The sequence below is a fragment of the Lacerta agilis genome, chromosome 7 (assembly GCF_009819535.1).
Source record: "Lacerta agilis isolate rLacAgi1 chromosome 7, rLacAgi1.pri, whole genome shotgun sequence".
Taxonomy (NCBI): Eukaryota; Metazoa; Chordata; class Lepidosauria; order Squamata; family Lacertidae; genus Lacerta; species Lacerta agilis.
This window is the reverse complement of record NC_046318.1, coordinates 3,962,097-3,979,529: the sequence shown is the minus strand read 5'-3', so window position 1 is coordinate 3,979,529 and position 17,433 is coordinate 3,962,097. Positions and strand designations below refer to the sequence as shown.

The window sequence follows — 17,433 nt, the reverse complement described above, 5'->3', positions numbered from 1 at the left end:
CACTCTGAAAGTCAGCAGACTCAGAAAGTTGCACCCAGTTCTGGGAGAAGTTAAGGAGTCTTTCTCTTTTTACTATTTTTAAAGGTTCCTCGTACAAACACTTACAGATAGATCTGCCCATAATTTGGCAGGCTGAATCCACTTTGCCTGCAGATTTCATTCACTTCTGCGAAAAGGAGGAAAGTTATATAGCTGTTTCTAAATTCTCCATTATAGTCAATGGAGAAGGGGTGGATCCGAAACAGATTGGGTTACTTTCCAACAGATACAAGGCAAATCTTGTGACCTAATAATTGCCTATACCAGTGTTGTACCCTGCATTCAGAGGGGATTAGATGACCTTTGAGGCCCCTTACAATTCTAAAATTCTATGGCAGGCAGCACATTGTAGGATTTTGACTCCCATTGGTCCCTCCCAGCACAGCCAGTTCTCCCTCTCTGGTGTAGCAAAGCTACGTGGGCGACGTGCCTCTTCTTACTCTCTTGAAACTCCCTTAATGCTGTTCACGTATAAATAAATCTGGATCTAAAGAAGTGAGAGTGGCATAGTGCCCTAGCACAATCCCCAGCAGAGACAACGCCTTCCATACGCACCCACATTTATCCAATGAAAACAGGGACGTCCGGTTCCATAATGATACTAATAATTTTATTATTTATGCCCCACCCATCTGACTGGGTTGCCCCAGCCGCTCATGGCTTCCAACATATATTGAAACACAATAAAACATCAAACATTTAAAACCTCCCCTATGCAGGGCTGCCTTCAGGTGTCTTCTAAAATTTGTATAGTTATTTATCTCCTTGGCTTGGGGGGGGGGGGTCACACAACTCCATACCCTCCAACATGATGAAAACAGGGACGTCTTAAGGAAAAGTGGGACATTTCATGCCTTTGGTTGGTTGAAAGACTGGTTTACGTTAGAAAATGCTGATGTATTAGATTTGGAAGGACATGACAATGTTTTTGGATGGCATGCATATCTCTGGTATGATAAGATTAAGGCCCATAAAGGTTTTATAATGCATATAATTAGGAAATCTTTGTTTAAAGTATGGATGAAGTATAAAGATTTGTTAGAAAAGAAAACGACCAGATGGTTGTCACCATTAGAAGCTAAAGCCCACAAAAGAGCAAATATGGATAGACAATGGCCAAAATACAATGACTTTTTGATACAAGAAGGCGAAAAATATAAGTTGAAATCATATGAACAATTGAAAGGACATGTTACAGATTGGACATTTCAGTATCAAATCAAGAAACCAGGACGGCTTCTGTAAACCTGGAAAATAAGGACACTTGGAGGGTCTGGTCTTCTGCCTGTGGCGGAATTCACAAAGTGGACCAGTTTTTCACATTAGATGTTTTTTTCCCCTCTGCAGCTTTTATTTTTTTGGGAAGAGAGCCAAGTGCAGGCCCTGGATGTGTAGGCCCCAGATCAGCAGGGGCCTCTTACCCATAGAGGCTAGTGGCGCAGGGCGCCAAGTTCTGGAGGGCGCCAGGGACACGGCTCCTCCTGGAATAAGCTCACTGCCCTCACCCGCCTCCGCCATGCTGCTCCTGGAGCCAGCTGAGCCGGGAGGCACCGTATCCAGCCTCCGCCTTTTCCCCGCTGGAGGAGCCGCCCTCCAGCCGCTGCCCGCTTCCTCCAGCCCCGCCAGCAGTGCCGTCCTCCCTAAAAAAAAACTCTGGGAAATGGGGGTGGGCGCTGGAGGGAGCTTTGCACCACAGCGCCGGATATCCTTAAGACGGCCCTTCGGATCAGTGTTGCTTGTACCCAAATATGTGACCTTTCTCTAGGGATTCTGAGCGCATGGCATCGGAAGTCTTTATTTGGGCCGCCACAGAAGTGTGGTAGCCGGAACAGCTCGGCGGTAACTGTGGGATTAGTGGAGCTATTGCAGTGCTTGGGAGATGTGAGGTGCAACGTTTCCATAGAAATGCAGCCCCCTCCCTGCCCCTTGTGGCTGCGAGCTGGAGTGGTGAGAGACCCCCCCCCTGTGTGCTAGAAGCAAGAAAGAGTTTTCTGTCCTCAGGTCAGATGGGCTGCCATGGAAGAATACTCCCCAGTTCTTTCTGCATGCACTGCCTGACCCTTGGCCTCGCTGCTGCAGATGGAGCAGAGACCCTCAGCTCCAGCAGCTTTTCCAGTCTGATGACGCCGATCCCCTCTTTGTCTGCTGGGACAGTGGCTGAATAGAGCACTTGCCAAACATGATATACATGAAAATATGCAGGAATGCAAGCGCTTAACCTCCTCTATGAAGCACATCTTGGCACTTTCTTTCCTGGGCACCGAGTCAGGGTCAAAAACACAAGGGGAAGATTGAGGGGGGGGGGACCCATTTGTCACCAGCCACAGCATTCAGAAAAGCCAAGATGAAGTTACAATCAGATCATGAAAGAGTGACCATCATGACCATGGCAAAAGACAGCAGGCAATGCAATCACTTTGAGGAAGGGGAGATAGCAGAAGGATGTTTTTTGTTGCCATTGCAGAAAACTAAAGGGCAGCAGAAATTCCCTGCAGCTCCCCTCCAAACCACAAAGCAAACCTCAGGAGAAAGAATTGCCTCATGTTTCTGAGAGAATATTATCCCGGGGAGCAGAAAGCAGCATGCAGGTGCTCACCCAGACCCTGTGGGAAATGCGGGGTGGCATTGTAGGAATGTCCCTTCTTCCTAATCTACACAGGTGCAAATTGAATCATAGAATAGAATCATAGAATCCTAGAGTTGGAAGAGACCACAAGGGCCATCCAGTCCAACCCCCTGCCAAGCAGGAAACACCATCAAAGCATTCCTGACAGACGGCTGTCAAGCCTCTGCTTAAAGACCTCCAAAGAAGGAGACTCCACCACACTCCTTGGCAGCAAATTCCACTGTCAAACAGCTCTTGCTGTCAGGAAGTTTTTCCTAATGTTTAGGTGGAATCTTCTTTCTTGTAGTTTGAATCCATTGCTCTGTGTCCGCTTCTCTGGAGCAGCAGAAAACAACCTTTCTCCCTCCTCTCTATGACATCCTTTTCTATATTTCAAGATGGCTATCATATCACCCCTTAACCTTCTCTTCTCCAGGCTAAACATACCCAGCTCCCTAAGCCGTTCCTCATAAGGCATCGTTTCCAGGCCTTGGACCATTTTGGTTGCCCTCCTCTGGACAATTGGCTCTTGATATTAGTGCTGAGAGAAATACAAGTTGGCATTTCATAAGCAGTTTCTCTAAGCTGTCTTAATATGATAGTGGGCTAAGCCCTTTTTCGTCTTTCGAAACAGAGCCTTTCCCTTTCTGCTGTAGCACGGCCTGGACTTTCTGGATCTTGCAGCTTAAAATGTCACACTTACTTGGGAGGTGGCCTCACTAACTTGGTGGCTCTTTCAAGTAATTCTGCATAGGATTGGATTACTGCAGTGCAGTGCTGATTTACTTCAGAGTACTTGACGCATAGGATGTAGCTGTGCTAGAATGTGCATCTGGTAGCTGCAAAAGGGCTGTAGGACTTAGTTAGGAATGGTTCCAGTTACAGGTAGGTAGCCATGTTGGTCTGCCATAGTCAAAATAAAATAAAATAAAAATCTACACCAAAGGATAAATGTACATAAATCTGATATCAGGAATCACAAGACAGAGAAACCAGTAGGAGAACACTTCAATCTCCCAGGACATTCTATAAAAGATCTCAAAGTAGCTGTCGTAATACAAAGGAATTTCAGAAATAGACTGGAAAGAGAAGTGGCTGAATTGCAACTAATCACCAAACTTAAAACCATGGAGAAACCTGGTCTGAACAAAGACATTGGATTCTTATCCCATTATACATGACAAAGCTATCTTTAGCCATCTCACCCCTTGCCTTTCCCTGTAAGACCAATTGCAGATTGTTAAGATCACCCATTCCCACCACCCTTCTGAGTAATACCCCTCCCCACTCCCCACCCCACCAGGGTCTGGTGACTTCCGTTTCAGTGCATCTGAAGAAGTGTGCATGCACACGAAAGCTCATACCAAGAACAAACTTAGTTGGTCTCTAAGGTGCTACTGGAAGGAATTTTTTATTTTATTTTGTTTTAGTTAGGAATGTGACCTTAACAGCACATTGCTGTTGAGGTAGTTTCCCTCACTCTGAGGAGCAAACAATCAACATATTGCTTCCTGCCCTGCTGAAATAAAGACCATGTTTGACCCTGCAACCTGAAAGCGATGCCAGGAGGCATTCAGATCATTGTTTTGTTTCTTCCTCTCTTTCTGCTGCTAATTTCCTATACAACTGAGGCAGGAAAAAGGAGCACCTTCAGCAACTGAGGCAAAATCCACTCTGACTCATTTTGCTGCATTTGTTAATCTCCACAGGATCGGTGTTTTGTGTTTTGACCATGGGCATGAGCCACAAACCCACAGTAATGGTTCTGTTGTAAGAATTTTAAGGTCTTTCATATATATATTAGTTAATAATGTACCAAACAAATAAGGCCACATGTCTGAAAACACAGAAAGACAGGCCTCACTCCATAACAGAAAGTGCTGGTCTGAAGTCGCAACAAGTCATCTTGCCAAATGCGGTATTTTGTGGCACTGACAAATTTTGAATGACAAGGGGGTAAATTTCTCTCTTTCGAAGTAAGGAATTGAAACTGCACTAGAAAGATGACCTGTTAGTGCAGACCTCTAAGCAGCAAGTCACCTCCAGTAGAAACGAAGTCTATTCTGCTTGGCAGCAGACGTTCAGGATGAACAAACAATTCCCTATTACAGTCCCCATGAAACAGCCCTCCACTAATGGCAGTTACAGGCACAATAGGAAGGCACTCAACTAGGTTTGCTCTGCTCAAGGCAGATGACAATCCTGCTACCTCCAGTCCTTAAACAAATTAGCTACCCTTCATGTGCCAGCTAAGTTATTTTCCTCACAATTCAGAGGGAATCCAGAACTTGCCTTACTAACATTTCTTGCCCCCAATCATAACATAACTATGGATGCAGTAGAAATGTAAGAAAGGAGTTGCGTCTGCCCAAGAGAATCAAGGCTGGGGCTAGAGCAGGGGTAGGCAACCTAAGGCCCGGGGGCCAGATGTGGCCCAATCGCCTTCTCAATCCGGCCCACATGTTTTTACATGAGTAGAATGTGTGCTTTTATTTAAAATGCATCTCTGAGTTATTTGTGGGGCCTTCCTGGTGTTTTTATACGAGTGGAATGTGTGCTTTTATTTAAAATGCATCTCTGGGTCCAGCCCCCCACATGATCTGAGGGATGGTGGACCGGCCCATGGCTGAAAAAGGTTGCTGACCCCTGGGCTAGAGGGAGGGAGGGGAGGCTGGGTTTTATTTCCCTTCCTTTTCCTTCCATTTACTCCAAGGAAGGTGCTTGAGAAGTAGACTATGTGCAGGTTGTTGAAACTTCCGCAGCTGGGATTTTTCCAATTAGCATCTACAACTTAGTGGAAAGGGCACTGACCAGCATCTTGGCTTCATGACATCTGGAAGAGAGATCCCTCAGTTGCAGAGCAGCCGCTATCGCTGTGCAAAGTTTCTGACTTAACAGTGACTCAGAGGAACAAGTGCCAACAAATGAATCATGCACCTCATTTCCTACAATACATACGACAGTTTTCCTTGCAACGCTCCCTTCAAAGTATTAACAGTACAGTAGGCTACTCTTAAAATTGTGAAGTCTGCTGAGGTCTTCATGTCACAGCTGTCAGCCTTTGATATGGGAACTGAAATTACCGGTAAAACAAAAATAACAATCAAATTGTTTCCTTAAAAAAAAAAAGCCATCTTGGCCCAGGGGAGAAACATTCTAGTTTTATAATGATTACCACAGAACCCAGGGGCTGCTGACATGTACCTCAGTATTATGCTACAGATGGAATCTTGCTTGTTTCTAGTGAATCACTTTAATTAGAATTGCAGCTGTTATCTTTTTGGAAATGTGTAAGGAGGGGTCATCACAGTCCAAGCAGCTTCCCAAAACCTCAGCAGTGTATGCTTTGAAAAGAAGAAGAAACTTGACTTACTTTTAACAAGAAACTAATAAAAGTTGGCCCCAATAAGCCACCCACCCATGGGCATAGCCAGGATTTTTTGGGGGGGAGGGCAGAACCTCAGTTAGTTAGGTATTTTTATTGATTTACTTGATTTAGAGGGACAGCTGCCCCCCCTCCGCCTACGTGCCTGAAAGGCTGTGAAAGGAGATTTATGCTCAGAGGTTGAGCTTTCTCAAAGGCCAGTGCCCTTCCTTCCCGCTGGATCTTCCTAGCTAAGCAGAGGCAGCCAAGCATCACTGTATTTCAATCCTTCCTTGTGATCCTTTCGGTAGCAAAAGGCAGGCAGATCACCTCACAGGATCCATTTGCAGGGAACCAACGGAGGTGGGGGATCCCCAGAACAGCCCTGCTCTCTTCCGATCACGGCTTGAACGCAAAAACTAACCATTGTAGACGGAAAAGGAAGCGCAGACGGTCTGCATACAGCAGATCCCTCGCGCGCTTATAGGCTCAAGTCTATCACTTACTCAGCAAGCGGCCATCAGGATAGTATTTTACCCACCTAGCGACCCATTTTTGGTTAGTCGTGTCATGTTTTGTGATTTACGTGTATACAATTTTGTAACTCTATAATCAATTCCCCAGCCCCGCACAAAGACAGCTTTTGCCTCCCTTCTACCACGCATGCGCAAGGTGATCCGCGCGAGCAGCAGCGAAGCAAGGAGAGCAACGCCTCGCCTCGCCTCGCCTCCCACAGTACGCATGCGCAACCATGTCCTCGGGAATAGGGGAAAAAAACGAAGAGCTTGGCAAGATGGCGGCGCCCGTGGATCTGGAGCTGAAGAAGGTACCTGATGGCGGGGCGGGGGCGAAGCCGGGCGAGGCCGCTCCCGAAGCAGGAAAGGCCGCGGGTGGCTTTCGTTGTTCGCCAGCCCCTGTTGGCGGGTGGGGGCTACGCGGCTATCGGGGTTTTTCCTCAGCGCTCCCGCCTTTCTCAGACCTTGGGGCGGGAGAGTCTCTGGGCGATGCTCCTGGACTACAACTCCCGTCATGCTCTGCCTCTGACTCTGCTGGCTGGGGATGGTGGGAGTTGCAGTCAGGGCCGGCCCACCCACGAGTCTTTATCCCCATCTTTATTCACTCCTGATGTGGAGCATTGGGAGGGCCCTTCTCGCCCCGTGCGCTCTTTTCTCTCAACTGGGTGAAGGTGGGAAGACACTCTTCAGCCTCCACCCCCCTTCACCCGCCACCCCAGCCACTGGCATCCCGAGGGAGGGTGTTTGTGAACCATGTAACCATCGCAGCTTATAGAGTACAGTATAGTTCCCCCCCCTCCCCCTGATATTTTTATTGGGGTTTTCTCATATGTCCAAAACAATACAAATAAACGTATCCACGTGTCTGTGACTTGTATCCCTGCTCCCTACTGCCTACTCAGGTCAAAAAGTGTCTAGTACCGTTTCTTCTTCTTTTCATGTTATTGTTAATAGTTTGATCTGTTTTACATGAATTTGGCTAAGCTCCTTTTCAAATCATGTAAGCCAGTTTCCGCCACCGCCAATTGCGTCGCCACGCCTCTTCTGTCAGTATTATAAAAAGGTTCAAAAATAAAGACTGTATAGAGAAAAGTTAATTTGGCTGCCCTGTATCTCAGCTTCATTACATCCCCCACATTAGGAGAGAAAAGGTAAGCTTTCTCTCTTTTTTTTACTTTTCTCCCAACCTGTGCATAAATTTATTCCAGACTCTGAAAATGTCAGGGTTAAGGGTAAGGCCTGTTCTGTCACGCACCAGAAGTAAAGTAAAGGGGCCCCATCTTAATTTCCATGCCTTATGGCAGTGGTACAAGCAGTGGAGGCCTGTGAGGCCTCACAGTGGTGGCGGGAGACGGTGGCAGAAGCAGTGGCAGCCTGCGAGGCCATGTCGTGGCAGCCTAAGCAGCAGTACCTGGCAGCAGTGCCACAATAATCAGCAGCCTGCGAGGCCTCACCACGGCGGTGGGAGGCAGTGGCAGAAGTGGCAGCAACTTGTGAGGCCTTTTGGCAGCAGAAGTAGCAGTGGCCTGCAAGGCCTTGCAGTGGCAAAAGCGGAGGTAGCCTGGTGGCAGTAGCAGCAAAAACTGCAGCAACCTTGCAGGCCTCGTCATGGCGGTGACAGAAGTGGCAGCAGCCTGCCAGGCCTTGCCACGGCCTGCAAGAGCTCACTGCAGCTGTGGGAGGTGGTAGCAGCAGCATGCGAGTCCTCACAGCTGCAGCAGCACAAGCAGTGGTGGCCTGCAAGGCTTTGCCGTGGCAACAGGAGGTAGCGGTAGAAGTGGCAGCAGCCTGGCAACAGTGGCAAAGTAATCAGCGGATTGTGAGACCTCGCCACAGCAATGGGAGGTGGTTGCAGAAGTGGTGGCAGCCTGTGAGGTGTTGTGGAGGCGGCCTGCAAGGCTTCGTGATGGCAGTGGCAGAAGAGGGGACAGCCTGCCTTGGCAAGCCCTCGCAGGCTGCTGCTATTTGTGCTGCTGCAATGAGGTCTTGCAGACTGCCGCTGATACTACCGGATTGCTGTGGTGATGCTGATTTTGTCGCTACCACCTCCTGCCATGGTTTCGCATACCGCCGCTTCTGCTGCTGCTTCTCACTGTCACAGTGAGGCTACTCCCAATGCCATGAAGTTTCACAGATTGCTGCTTCTATTGCCGCTGGTTCTCTCCATCGCGGTGAGGCTTCTCAGGCCACTGCTGCTTCTGCCACCACTGCTGCTGCCACCACAACACCTCGCAGGACGTTGCTGCTCCTGCGAATATGAGAAATCCTCACAGGCTGCTATTGCTCTTGCTACCACTGTGGTGAGGCCTCACACGTCATTGCTGCTTGTGCCACTGCTGCCAGGGTGCCACCACTTCTGCTGCTGTGACATGGCCTTGCAGGCCGCCCCTGCTTCTGTTGCCATCTCCCACCACTGCAACATGGCCTGGCAGGCTGTCGCTGCTTCTACCTCCCGTCTCTGCAACATGGCTTTGCAGGATGCCACATCTGGCGCTGCTTCTCACTGCCCTGGCAAGGCCTCGCAGGCAGCTGATTATTGTGCCACTGCTGCCAGGCTGCCACCGCAACAACATAGCCTTGCAGGCCACTGCTTCTGTCACCTCCTCCTGCCAGCTTCGCAAAATGGCCTCATAGGCCACTGTGGCTTCTGCCACCACCTCCCGCCACTGCAACAACCACTGTTTCTGCCACCGCCAGGCCACTGCCATTTCTGCTGCCCAGAAAGCCTGCTGTCAGTCCCAGATTATTTGACTTCACTATGACTCATCACATTTGGTAGCCAAGCCCAAAACCAAAAATCCTGTTTGGATGCATTTTGGCTTGCCTGCTGATGAAAGTGACTGTGTGGCAATTGATAATATTGTCATTCTCAGTTTTAGACCTTTTAAGTAGTAGCAGTTGCCTGTTTGCCTCTGCATAGTTCCATCCTCATTTCAGACATTGTGATATATTGATATATTGTGATGTATTTTGGGTGCATTTTGGCTTCCTGCTGATGAAAGTGACCCTGTTCACCTCTGCATAATTCCATCCTTATTTCAGACATTGTGATGTTTAGCTGGTAATGTATTGCAGTGTTAAGCTGGTGATATATTGCGATGTTGAAAACCAGTTATCGCCCAGCCTTCCCACACATTGTAATTTGTGGTATATTGCCAGGTCATATATTATGAATCAGTTATCATGATGTGAACTTCAAAGCGGTTTTGGACGATATATTGGTAGCATTGCCATTGTGCTGTCTATTACTATTACAATTGATACATTAAAAATGAATTTAGTGTGCGTGGGGTGTTAGGTGCTCAGTTCACTGAGAAGTTTCACTCTTAGGTCATATAGTTAACAATTAACAGCTCTGTAGTAGTTTACCCTCCACAGCAATAAATGGTGTTAAGCTTCCTCCCTACCTACTGTTGCTGTGTAGGACAAACTTTCTCTGCTTGTTGAATGAAGGGAGGTGGCCTGGTGAATGCTTGGCTAGCTAAGCAAATGTCAATGAATGAGTCAGGCCAGCTGTTTTACTGGAGAGGAACAGAAATGCTACAGATGGATGATGTAGGCCATATACCCTAGCTGCTTAGTTCTTGGAGAATTATTTTTACTTTCAGTGTAATCATATTACTGTTGATTAATTTGATACTGTTACTTAATACATTTTTGATTGATGACTGTTGATCCATAGGCTGTAAGTCATGAGTGGGCAGCCTTTTTTGAAGTTGGACACATTCCCTCAAGGGGAAATGGTTCAGAGCTGGACACCTGAAGTGGAAGGAGCTGGAGCTGGGAGTGGGCAGGGCCAAAGCCAAAAGTGGTTGCCTGTTCTCTGTTCTCCAGCTTCTCCCATTCATCAACCAATCAGTTTATCCATCCTTTCTTTCTCAGACACACAAGCATGTGCTTCATCCATCCATCATCCATATATTCTGCCTTACATTTGCTTTATCTCACTCTACTGTCACCCATCTTTATATATGCCCGGTTTTTAAAACTTCACTGCATTGCCCCAATTGCTCATTCTATCACTTATTTCTTTTCTCGACACCCCCCCCCCAATATGTGCTTTCCAAGACTTTTTCTGTGTGATTCAACAGCATGTACTTGCCACTGACTTTGACCTGTGATGCCAGGCCATAGCATGCCAGATAGAGTGTCAAGTAGACACTATGTGGTGCACTCTGTGGCTGGTCCTCTGAGCATAGCTGCCAGAACAGATGCTTTGCAGCAGCTCTGGTATCTGCTGTCACAAGGCAGACTATGGAGCACACCAGATTGATGATAAATGCTGTAGTAGTAGTAGTAGTAGTAGTAGTAGTAATATTATTATTATTTATGATAATAAATAAATAATAATATTATTATATTATTATTTATTCAGGCTGAACATACCCAACTCCCTCAACCTGTCTTCGTAAGGCTTGGTTTACAGACCCTTGATCATCTTGGTAATAATAATAATAATAATAATAATAATAATTTATTTATTTATACCCCGCCAATCAGGCTGGGTTTCCCTCTGGGCGGCTCCCAACAGAATATTAAAAGCACAATAAAACATCAAACATTTAAAACTTCCCTAAACAGGGCTGCCTTCAGATGTCTTCTAAAAGTCAGATAGTTGTTTATTTATTTGACATCTGATGGGAGGGCGTTCCACAGAGTGGGTGCAACTACTGAAAAGGCCCTCTTCCTGGTTCCCTGTAATCTCACCTCTTGCAATGAGGGAACCGCCAGAAGGCCCTTGGCACTGGACCTCGGTGTCCAGGCAGAATAATGGGGGCGGAGATGCTCCATTAGATATACTGGGACGAGGCCGTTTAGGGCTTTAAAGGGCAGCACCAACACTTTGAAACGTACTGGGAGCCAATGTAGGTCTTTCAGTACCAGTGTTATATGGTCTTGGAGGCCATTCTCAGTCACCAGTCTAGCTGCTGCATTCTCCTTGGTCTCCGATTTGTTAGGGTTATCTTGATTCCTGATTCTGTCTTCTGCAGCATTAGCTACCCATCCCAGTTTGGTGTTATCTGCAGATTGCAGATTTGTTAAGCATCCCCTCAATTCCTTTTTTTCAAGTCGTTTATAAATATGTTGAACAACAACTGGCCTGACACAGAACCCTGCGGCACCCCAGTTGTCACTCCCCCCCCCCCCGATGGTGAGGAATCAATAGTGAGCACTTTTTGGGTTTGGTCAAACAGCTGGAAATCCACCTAACGGTTACCTCATCCAGCCCCCATTTTACTAGCTTTTCTGCAATAATGGGGGGACTTTGTCAAAAGCCTTACTGAAAGTGAGATACACTACATCCATAGCACTCCCCTAATCCACCAAGCTTGTAACTCTTTCAAAAAAGAAATGAGATTTGTCTGGCATGATCTGTTTTTGAGAAATCCATGCTGGGTTTACTGCATGTATACTTTACAACGACACTGAAACTCTGTGTGAAGTCAGTCATTGATAGTTTTACTAACTCTAGCTGCATTTATGCTGTTGCTTTCCATATCAGGCTTTTTCAGAACTTCAAGCCAAGGTCATTGATACCCAGCAAAAAGTGAAACTGGCAGATCTGCAAATAGAGCAACTGAACAGGACGAAAAAGCACGCACACCTTACTGATACAGAGATTATGACTTTGGCTGATGAAACCCGAATGTATGAAGGTGTAGGAAGAATGTAAGTAAATGTCTCACTGGCTCCCTTTCAGAAGGACTTGGCTACTAGTAACTCCCTGAAAACCTTTTGTGTACTTTTAATACTGCTCCAACCACTTCTGAAAATCTGTTTTGCCATGTTTTCACAGCTGAACCAGGTTGGGGAATGCCACTGTTTACCTAACCCTGATTAGACTAAATCCGAACTGAATGAAAACATTTTAGGCCTCAGGTAAACTTAAATCAGAACTGAGTGGAAACATTTACTGATGTGACTCTGGTTATACCTGCCAAAATATACTTGCCAGGGTAAACATGATATAGTTTCAGCCATAGCCTTCTAATGTGCAAGGACTCTCACTAACATGTAGTGGTCTGTGGCTGAAATATGAGATATGAATAGAGAGAACTTTGATTTGTCTTCATAGGTTCTGAAGATTCTGAATTAATTCTTCACTGCATTAAAAATATGCTAAACATCCGTATATTGGATGTGCTTATGCCACACTCTGAAGTACAGTCTTGAAAATTGAATGTTAGGAAACTCCAGATATGTTGATGAGGGAAATCTTAAATAATCTCTTTTTCTAAACTTTATAAATGTGTTGTTTATGTAATGATGTCGTAAAATCTTCATCGAAAACAGACTAATAGCCATGCAATGTGTAGTTGCAAATTGGAACCTTAGTGCCTGATTTTCCTGCCGTAATGATAAGACTGGTTTTGATGTTGTATGTGCAGTGCTATTCCTGGAGAGAGCCTGTAGTTCATTAAACCCAGCAGAGTGGGAACTGGTGGTAATGGGAATGGGGAGGATGTGGGGAGGGAGGTGCAAGACCAAGCTGTCTGATATATAAGAATGGGTTCTAGCCAACTAATTCCTACTCAGAGTAGACTCATTGAAATCAATAAACATGGCACACTTAAATCAATTTATTTCAGTGGGTGTACTAATTGGAGTTAGTTGGATATAGTCTATAGTCTAAGGGAGAGAATTGTAACTTAATTGGTGATGGAAAGTATTTTGCTAGGCTCTTAAATGGATGATTATAGAATTACTTGGGATTTTGCTTCTCTCATTTGGCGTGAAAAGTGGGTCGTTTTTGTTTTTAAAAACTGCTTCTGTTATCATTTTGGAGTCCCTTTTTGATATATCTGATGGTAAGTATGCTCAGATTTGGAGAGTTGAAAATCTTACTGCAAATTGATAAACAGCAGTATTGGAAAAGGAGAGGATTCCCGATGTGAAGTCTGGTGAAAATGAAGTTGATAGAGTTTCAGAATGTGGGGAAATTGTTTTATGTCTTATAGTTAGATGGTTTCGGATTCTCTACCCCAAGTTGCTACCTTCCAGTGAACTAGAAATGTGCCAAGTTTAATTTTCCTGGGTGGTGTTCCTGAATTTTGGGGTGATCATTGCTCTGTTTCCCACTTACCCTGTGGCAACGTTTTGGTGTTCGTGGAGCACTAGTACAGCAACCCAATGACTAATCTTGCAGCAGTGCAGATAATGAGGCTGAGCTGAAGCAGCACCTGTGTAAACCTTGTTCCATGACTGGAATTCTAGCTGCAGGTCTTGCATTCTGCCCTGTGCACAACAGATTATAGGACTGACTCCCCATAACTGAACAGTTCCAGTGAAAAAGTTTTTTATTTCAGTTTTAACGTCTCAAGATAAGAAATTCCATGAGCTTTACAATGTGTGGGATATAAGTATTCTGACAAGTTCTTTTAATTATCTGTGTGCTCAGATGGTGTAAAGGGAAACATCTGCAAAGATTCAGACAGGACCACTGTGCATTTTGAACTTTCATCATACTTCTCAAAGTAAAATGTTGACGTCAGTTCACAAATAGCTTAAGCAGCAAAACTAGACATTGGTGTGGATGAGTGTATCAGGCTACATAACAAGTCTTTCAAAAGAATATGAACTCACAGAATTAAAATGTGCTGGCAAGATGCCAGAAGCCTGCACTATCTTCTGAGCAATGGATACTAGTTGCTTATAGTATGCACCAATTCATCATTCCCCACCATGCATTGCTAGCTTTCTATCTTTGTATAAATAGCATTGTTCTTGTCAATACTTTTTTAGGGCCGGATGCCTAAAAACCTGTATTTTGGATGCATTATTTTATATAGATATTGGCTTGAATTTTTTTAAAATTCACAGAAGGAAAGTTTCCTGTCTTTGCCTGTTTCTCTGCAGCCACATTTAACCCTCAAAAATTCTCTCTGTAGGGTTAGTGGGTCCTTCTCAACAATGTGGGATTGGACGTGGGATCCTTTTGAGGGAGTGAGGAATTGACAACAATTAGTTGGAGGTCTACCCGATTTAGGCTGATCTTTCCCTCTGCCTGCATTCCATCCCACATTGTCCGGGAGGCACCCGTGACTTTCCAAAGAGATCTTTCGGGTGGGTTGTAGTTGCAGTAGAGGCAGGAGTAAGAAATTTTATTAATGTGAACTTTCTTATGTTAACTTAATCTAGAATTCAAGCCATTGTATATATGTATCAACCTTCCCCAATCTTGTGCTCTCCAGATGTTTTGTGTTGCAGCTCCCAGTGGGCAGGGATGTAGCCTAAAACATCTGAAGAGCACCAGTTTGGGAAAGACTGGTGCATAGGTATGCATATTGTGAAGAGGATGGTTTTAGACGAATCACCACCATGCATATTGTGATGGACAGCTGAGTCAGGCCAGAGTCTGGTGATGCAGGGCCTCAGAATCCCACCGGAGTGCTGGGGCCTCTCCCTGATTGGCTACCAAGACAGCTAGTGGGAGGGGTGACGGCACTTTGAGGGGGAATTAAAAGGAGTGGTTTCCGAGAGAGGAGTCAGAGATTCTTTAAGAGAGTGCAGGAGGGAGTTGGGAGTTGGTTCTGGTCTGTGTGTTTAACATCCACTCGGAGGGAAATATCTACAGCTAGAGAAAGGAGTCTCTGAGCTTAGGTTGGAAAACAGTGTTTAGTTTGTGTTGGGAGAGTATTCAGACAGGAGTTAACTGGAGGGCTGAGTTTGAGCCAGGAGAAGTACAGTGGTACCTCAGGTTCCATACGCTTCAGGTTACAAACTCCGCTAACCCAGAAATAATGCTTCAGGTTAAGAACTTTGCTTCAGGATTAGAACAGAAATGGTGCTCTGGCAGTGCAGCGGCAGTGGGAGGTCCCGTTAGCTAAAGTGGTGCTTCAGGTTAAGAACAGTTTCAGGTTAAGAACGGACCTCCAGAACGAATTAAGTTCTTAACCCGAGGTACCACTGTAGAAGCTTTGAGGAGGATACAGACTACTTGGGTCTCATTTCACTCAGGAGGACAGAGATCTAGATAGAGAAGAATCCCAAGCCAGCTAAGAGGGGTGTGGTGATCCCCTGTGTCTGTTATACTGCTAGAAGTATTTCAGAAGTGTGATTGATAAAAGGTCGGAAGACTTACAGAAAGTACCACCTTGTTTAAGAACCAAAGTATTAAGCTGTAACACCCATGCGACAACTAAGTTAAGAAACTGAAGTGAAATAACTTGAAATAAGCTAGTTACAGGTGGGTAGCCGTGTTGGTCTGCCATAGTCAAAACAAAATCAAAAATTCTTTCCAGTAGCACCTTAGAGACCAACTGAAATAAGCTAAGCATTTACCAACTAGTTAGAAATCTGTAACACCAAACTGAAGAGTAATAACTGAAAATAAGCAACTGTTTAAAAGTTTAAAAGAAGCTGTGTGTTTACAACCCTTTATGAAGCCTTTAACATCTGTTTTCGTATAATTATTAATAAGATAACTGTTTCCTGAAATAAAATCATTGGTTTTACCAACTTTGTTCTGTATAATAAACCTTTCTTATTTGTTCAACTCATGCAAAAACACTAGATATCCTGTGTTGGTTATAGAGTATATGGGGTCTATGGAGGGGGGTTCATCTCATTCTGGTGGCAGAGGTGGGATCAGCTGCACATATACAGTAATGTAGGTCAGACTGGCTATCAAGATATAGCTATCAAGGGGAACAGTCTTGTAACAACAAACAACAACAACAACTTTTTATTATTTATACCCCCGCCCATCTGGCTGGGTTTCCCCTGCCACTCTGGGTGGCTTCCAACAGAATGTTAAAATACAATAATCTATTAAACATTAAAAGCTTCCCTAAACAGGGCTGCTTTCAGATGTCTTCTAAAAGTCTGGTAGTTAGTATGTAAGAAGTGACTTAGGAGAGATTGACTTCAGGTATAGCTTGCCCTCTATATTTTCCATTGTTGTCTTATAGACTTCTTTGGTGATCACTCGTAGCTGAATAAGATTGTCTTCCATGAACACAGTCTTAACAGTGTGTCTGTAAGTGACTGTGGAGGCCAATTCTGGATCCACATGTCCTTCCACAGTGGGGGCAAAGGATTCTGGGCAGGAGTTGATCATGGTGAGGGTTTGCCAAATGTGCCTTCCTCTTAGCACGTTTCTCCCTTGTGTCCTGAGTTTGACATCTTCAAAGTCCATGACACCTTTGGTAAAGGCTGTTCTCCATGTTTCACAAGCGTACAGTAAGGTTGGTAGTGCAACAGCTTTGTAAACAAGCATTTTGGTTTCCCTGCGAACATCCTGGTCCTCAAACACTCTACACTCTACCGGGAGAAAGCTGCACTCCCAAAGCTCAGGCAGTGCTGGATTTCGACATCAGTGTCAGCTATTGTGGAAACATAACTGCCCAGGTAGGAGAAGTGATTGACACTTTCCAATGTTAGACCATTGAGTTGGATTTGTGGTGCTGCAGAAGGGTTGTTTTGGGCTTGTTATAGAATCATAGTGGCAGAAGGAACCTTGGAGGTCATCTATTCCAATGCCTGCTCAATGCAGGATTCTTTTTCTAAAGCGGTGAAGGATGCACCTGCAGCATTCCTGACAGATGGCTTTTCATTCTCTCCTTCAATATAGCCAATGAAGGAAAGCCCACAACTTCCTGATGCAGTCTGGTTCATTGTTGATTGTCTCTTAGTGTGAGGATGTTTCTCCTAGTGTTAAATTGAAACCTTCCTTCTTGCAACTTCCACCTACTGGTTCTAGTCTACCTGTAACTGGGTATCTGAAGAAGTGTGCATGCACACAAAAGCTCACACCAAGAACAAACTTAGTTGGTCTCTAAGGTGCTACTGGAAGGATTTTATTTTATTTTTTATTTTGTTTTGACTATGGCAGACCAACACGGCTACCTACCTGTAACTGGTTCTATTCCTGTCATTGAAACAGTGGAGAACATGCGTGCTCCATCTTC

General features: G+C 45.2%; 1 protein-coding gene across 1 annotated transcript in view; it reads left to right on the top strand.

The window, feature by feature from the left end:
- Positions 1–6,772: 6,772 nt before the first annotated feature.
- The window catches only part of PFDN1 (prefoldin subunit 1), a 29,551-nt gene continuing 18,890 nt past the window's right edge, over positions 6,773–17,433 (top strand). Inside the window, exons 1-2 of the mRNA XM_033154185.1 lie at positions 6,773–6,834; positions 12,027–12,193. Coding sequence (XP_033010076.1) covers positions 6,802–6,834; positions 12,027–12,193 — 200 coding nt within the window. The 5' untranslated portion in view covers positions 6,773–6,801. The remainder of the gene's footprint in view (positions 6,835–12,026; positions 12,194–17,433) is intronic.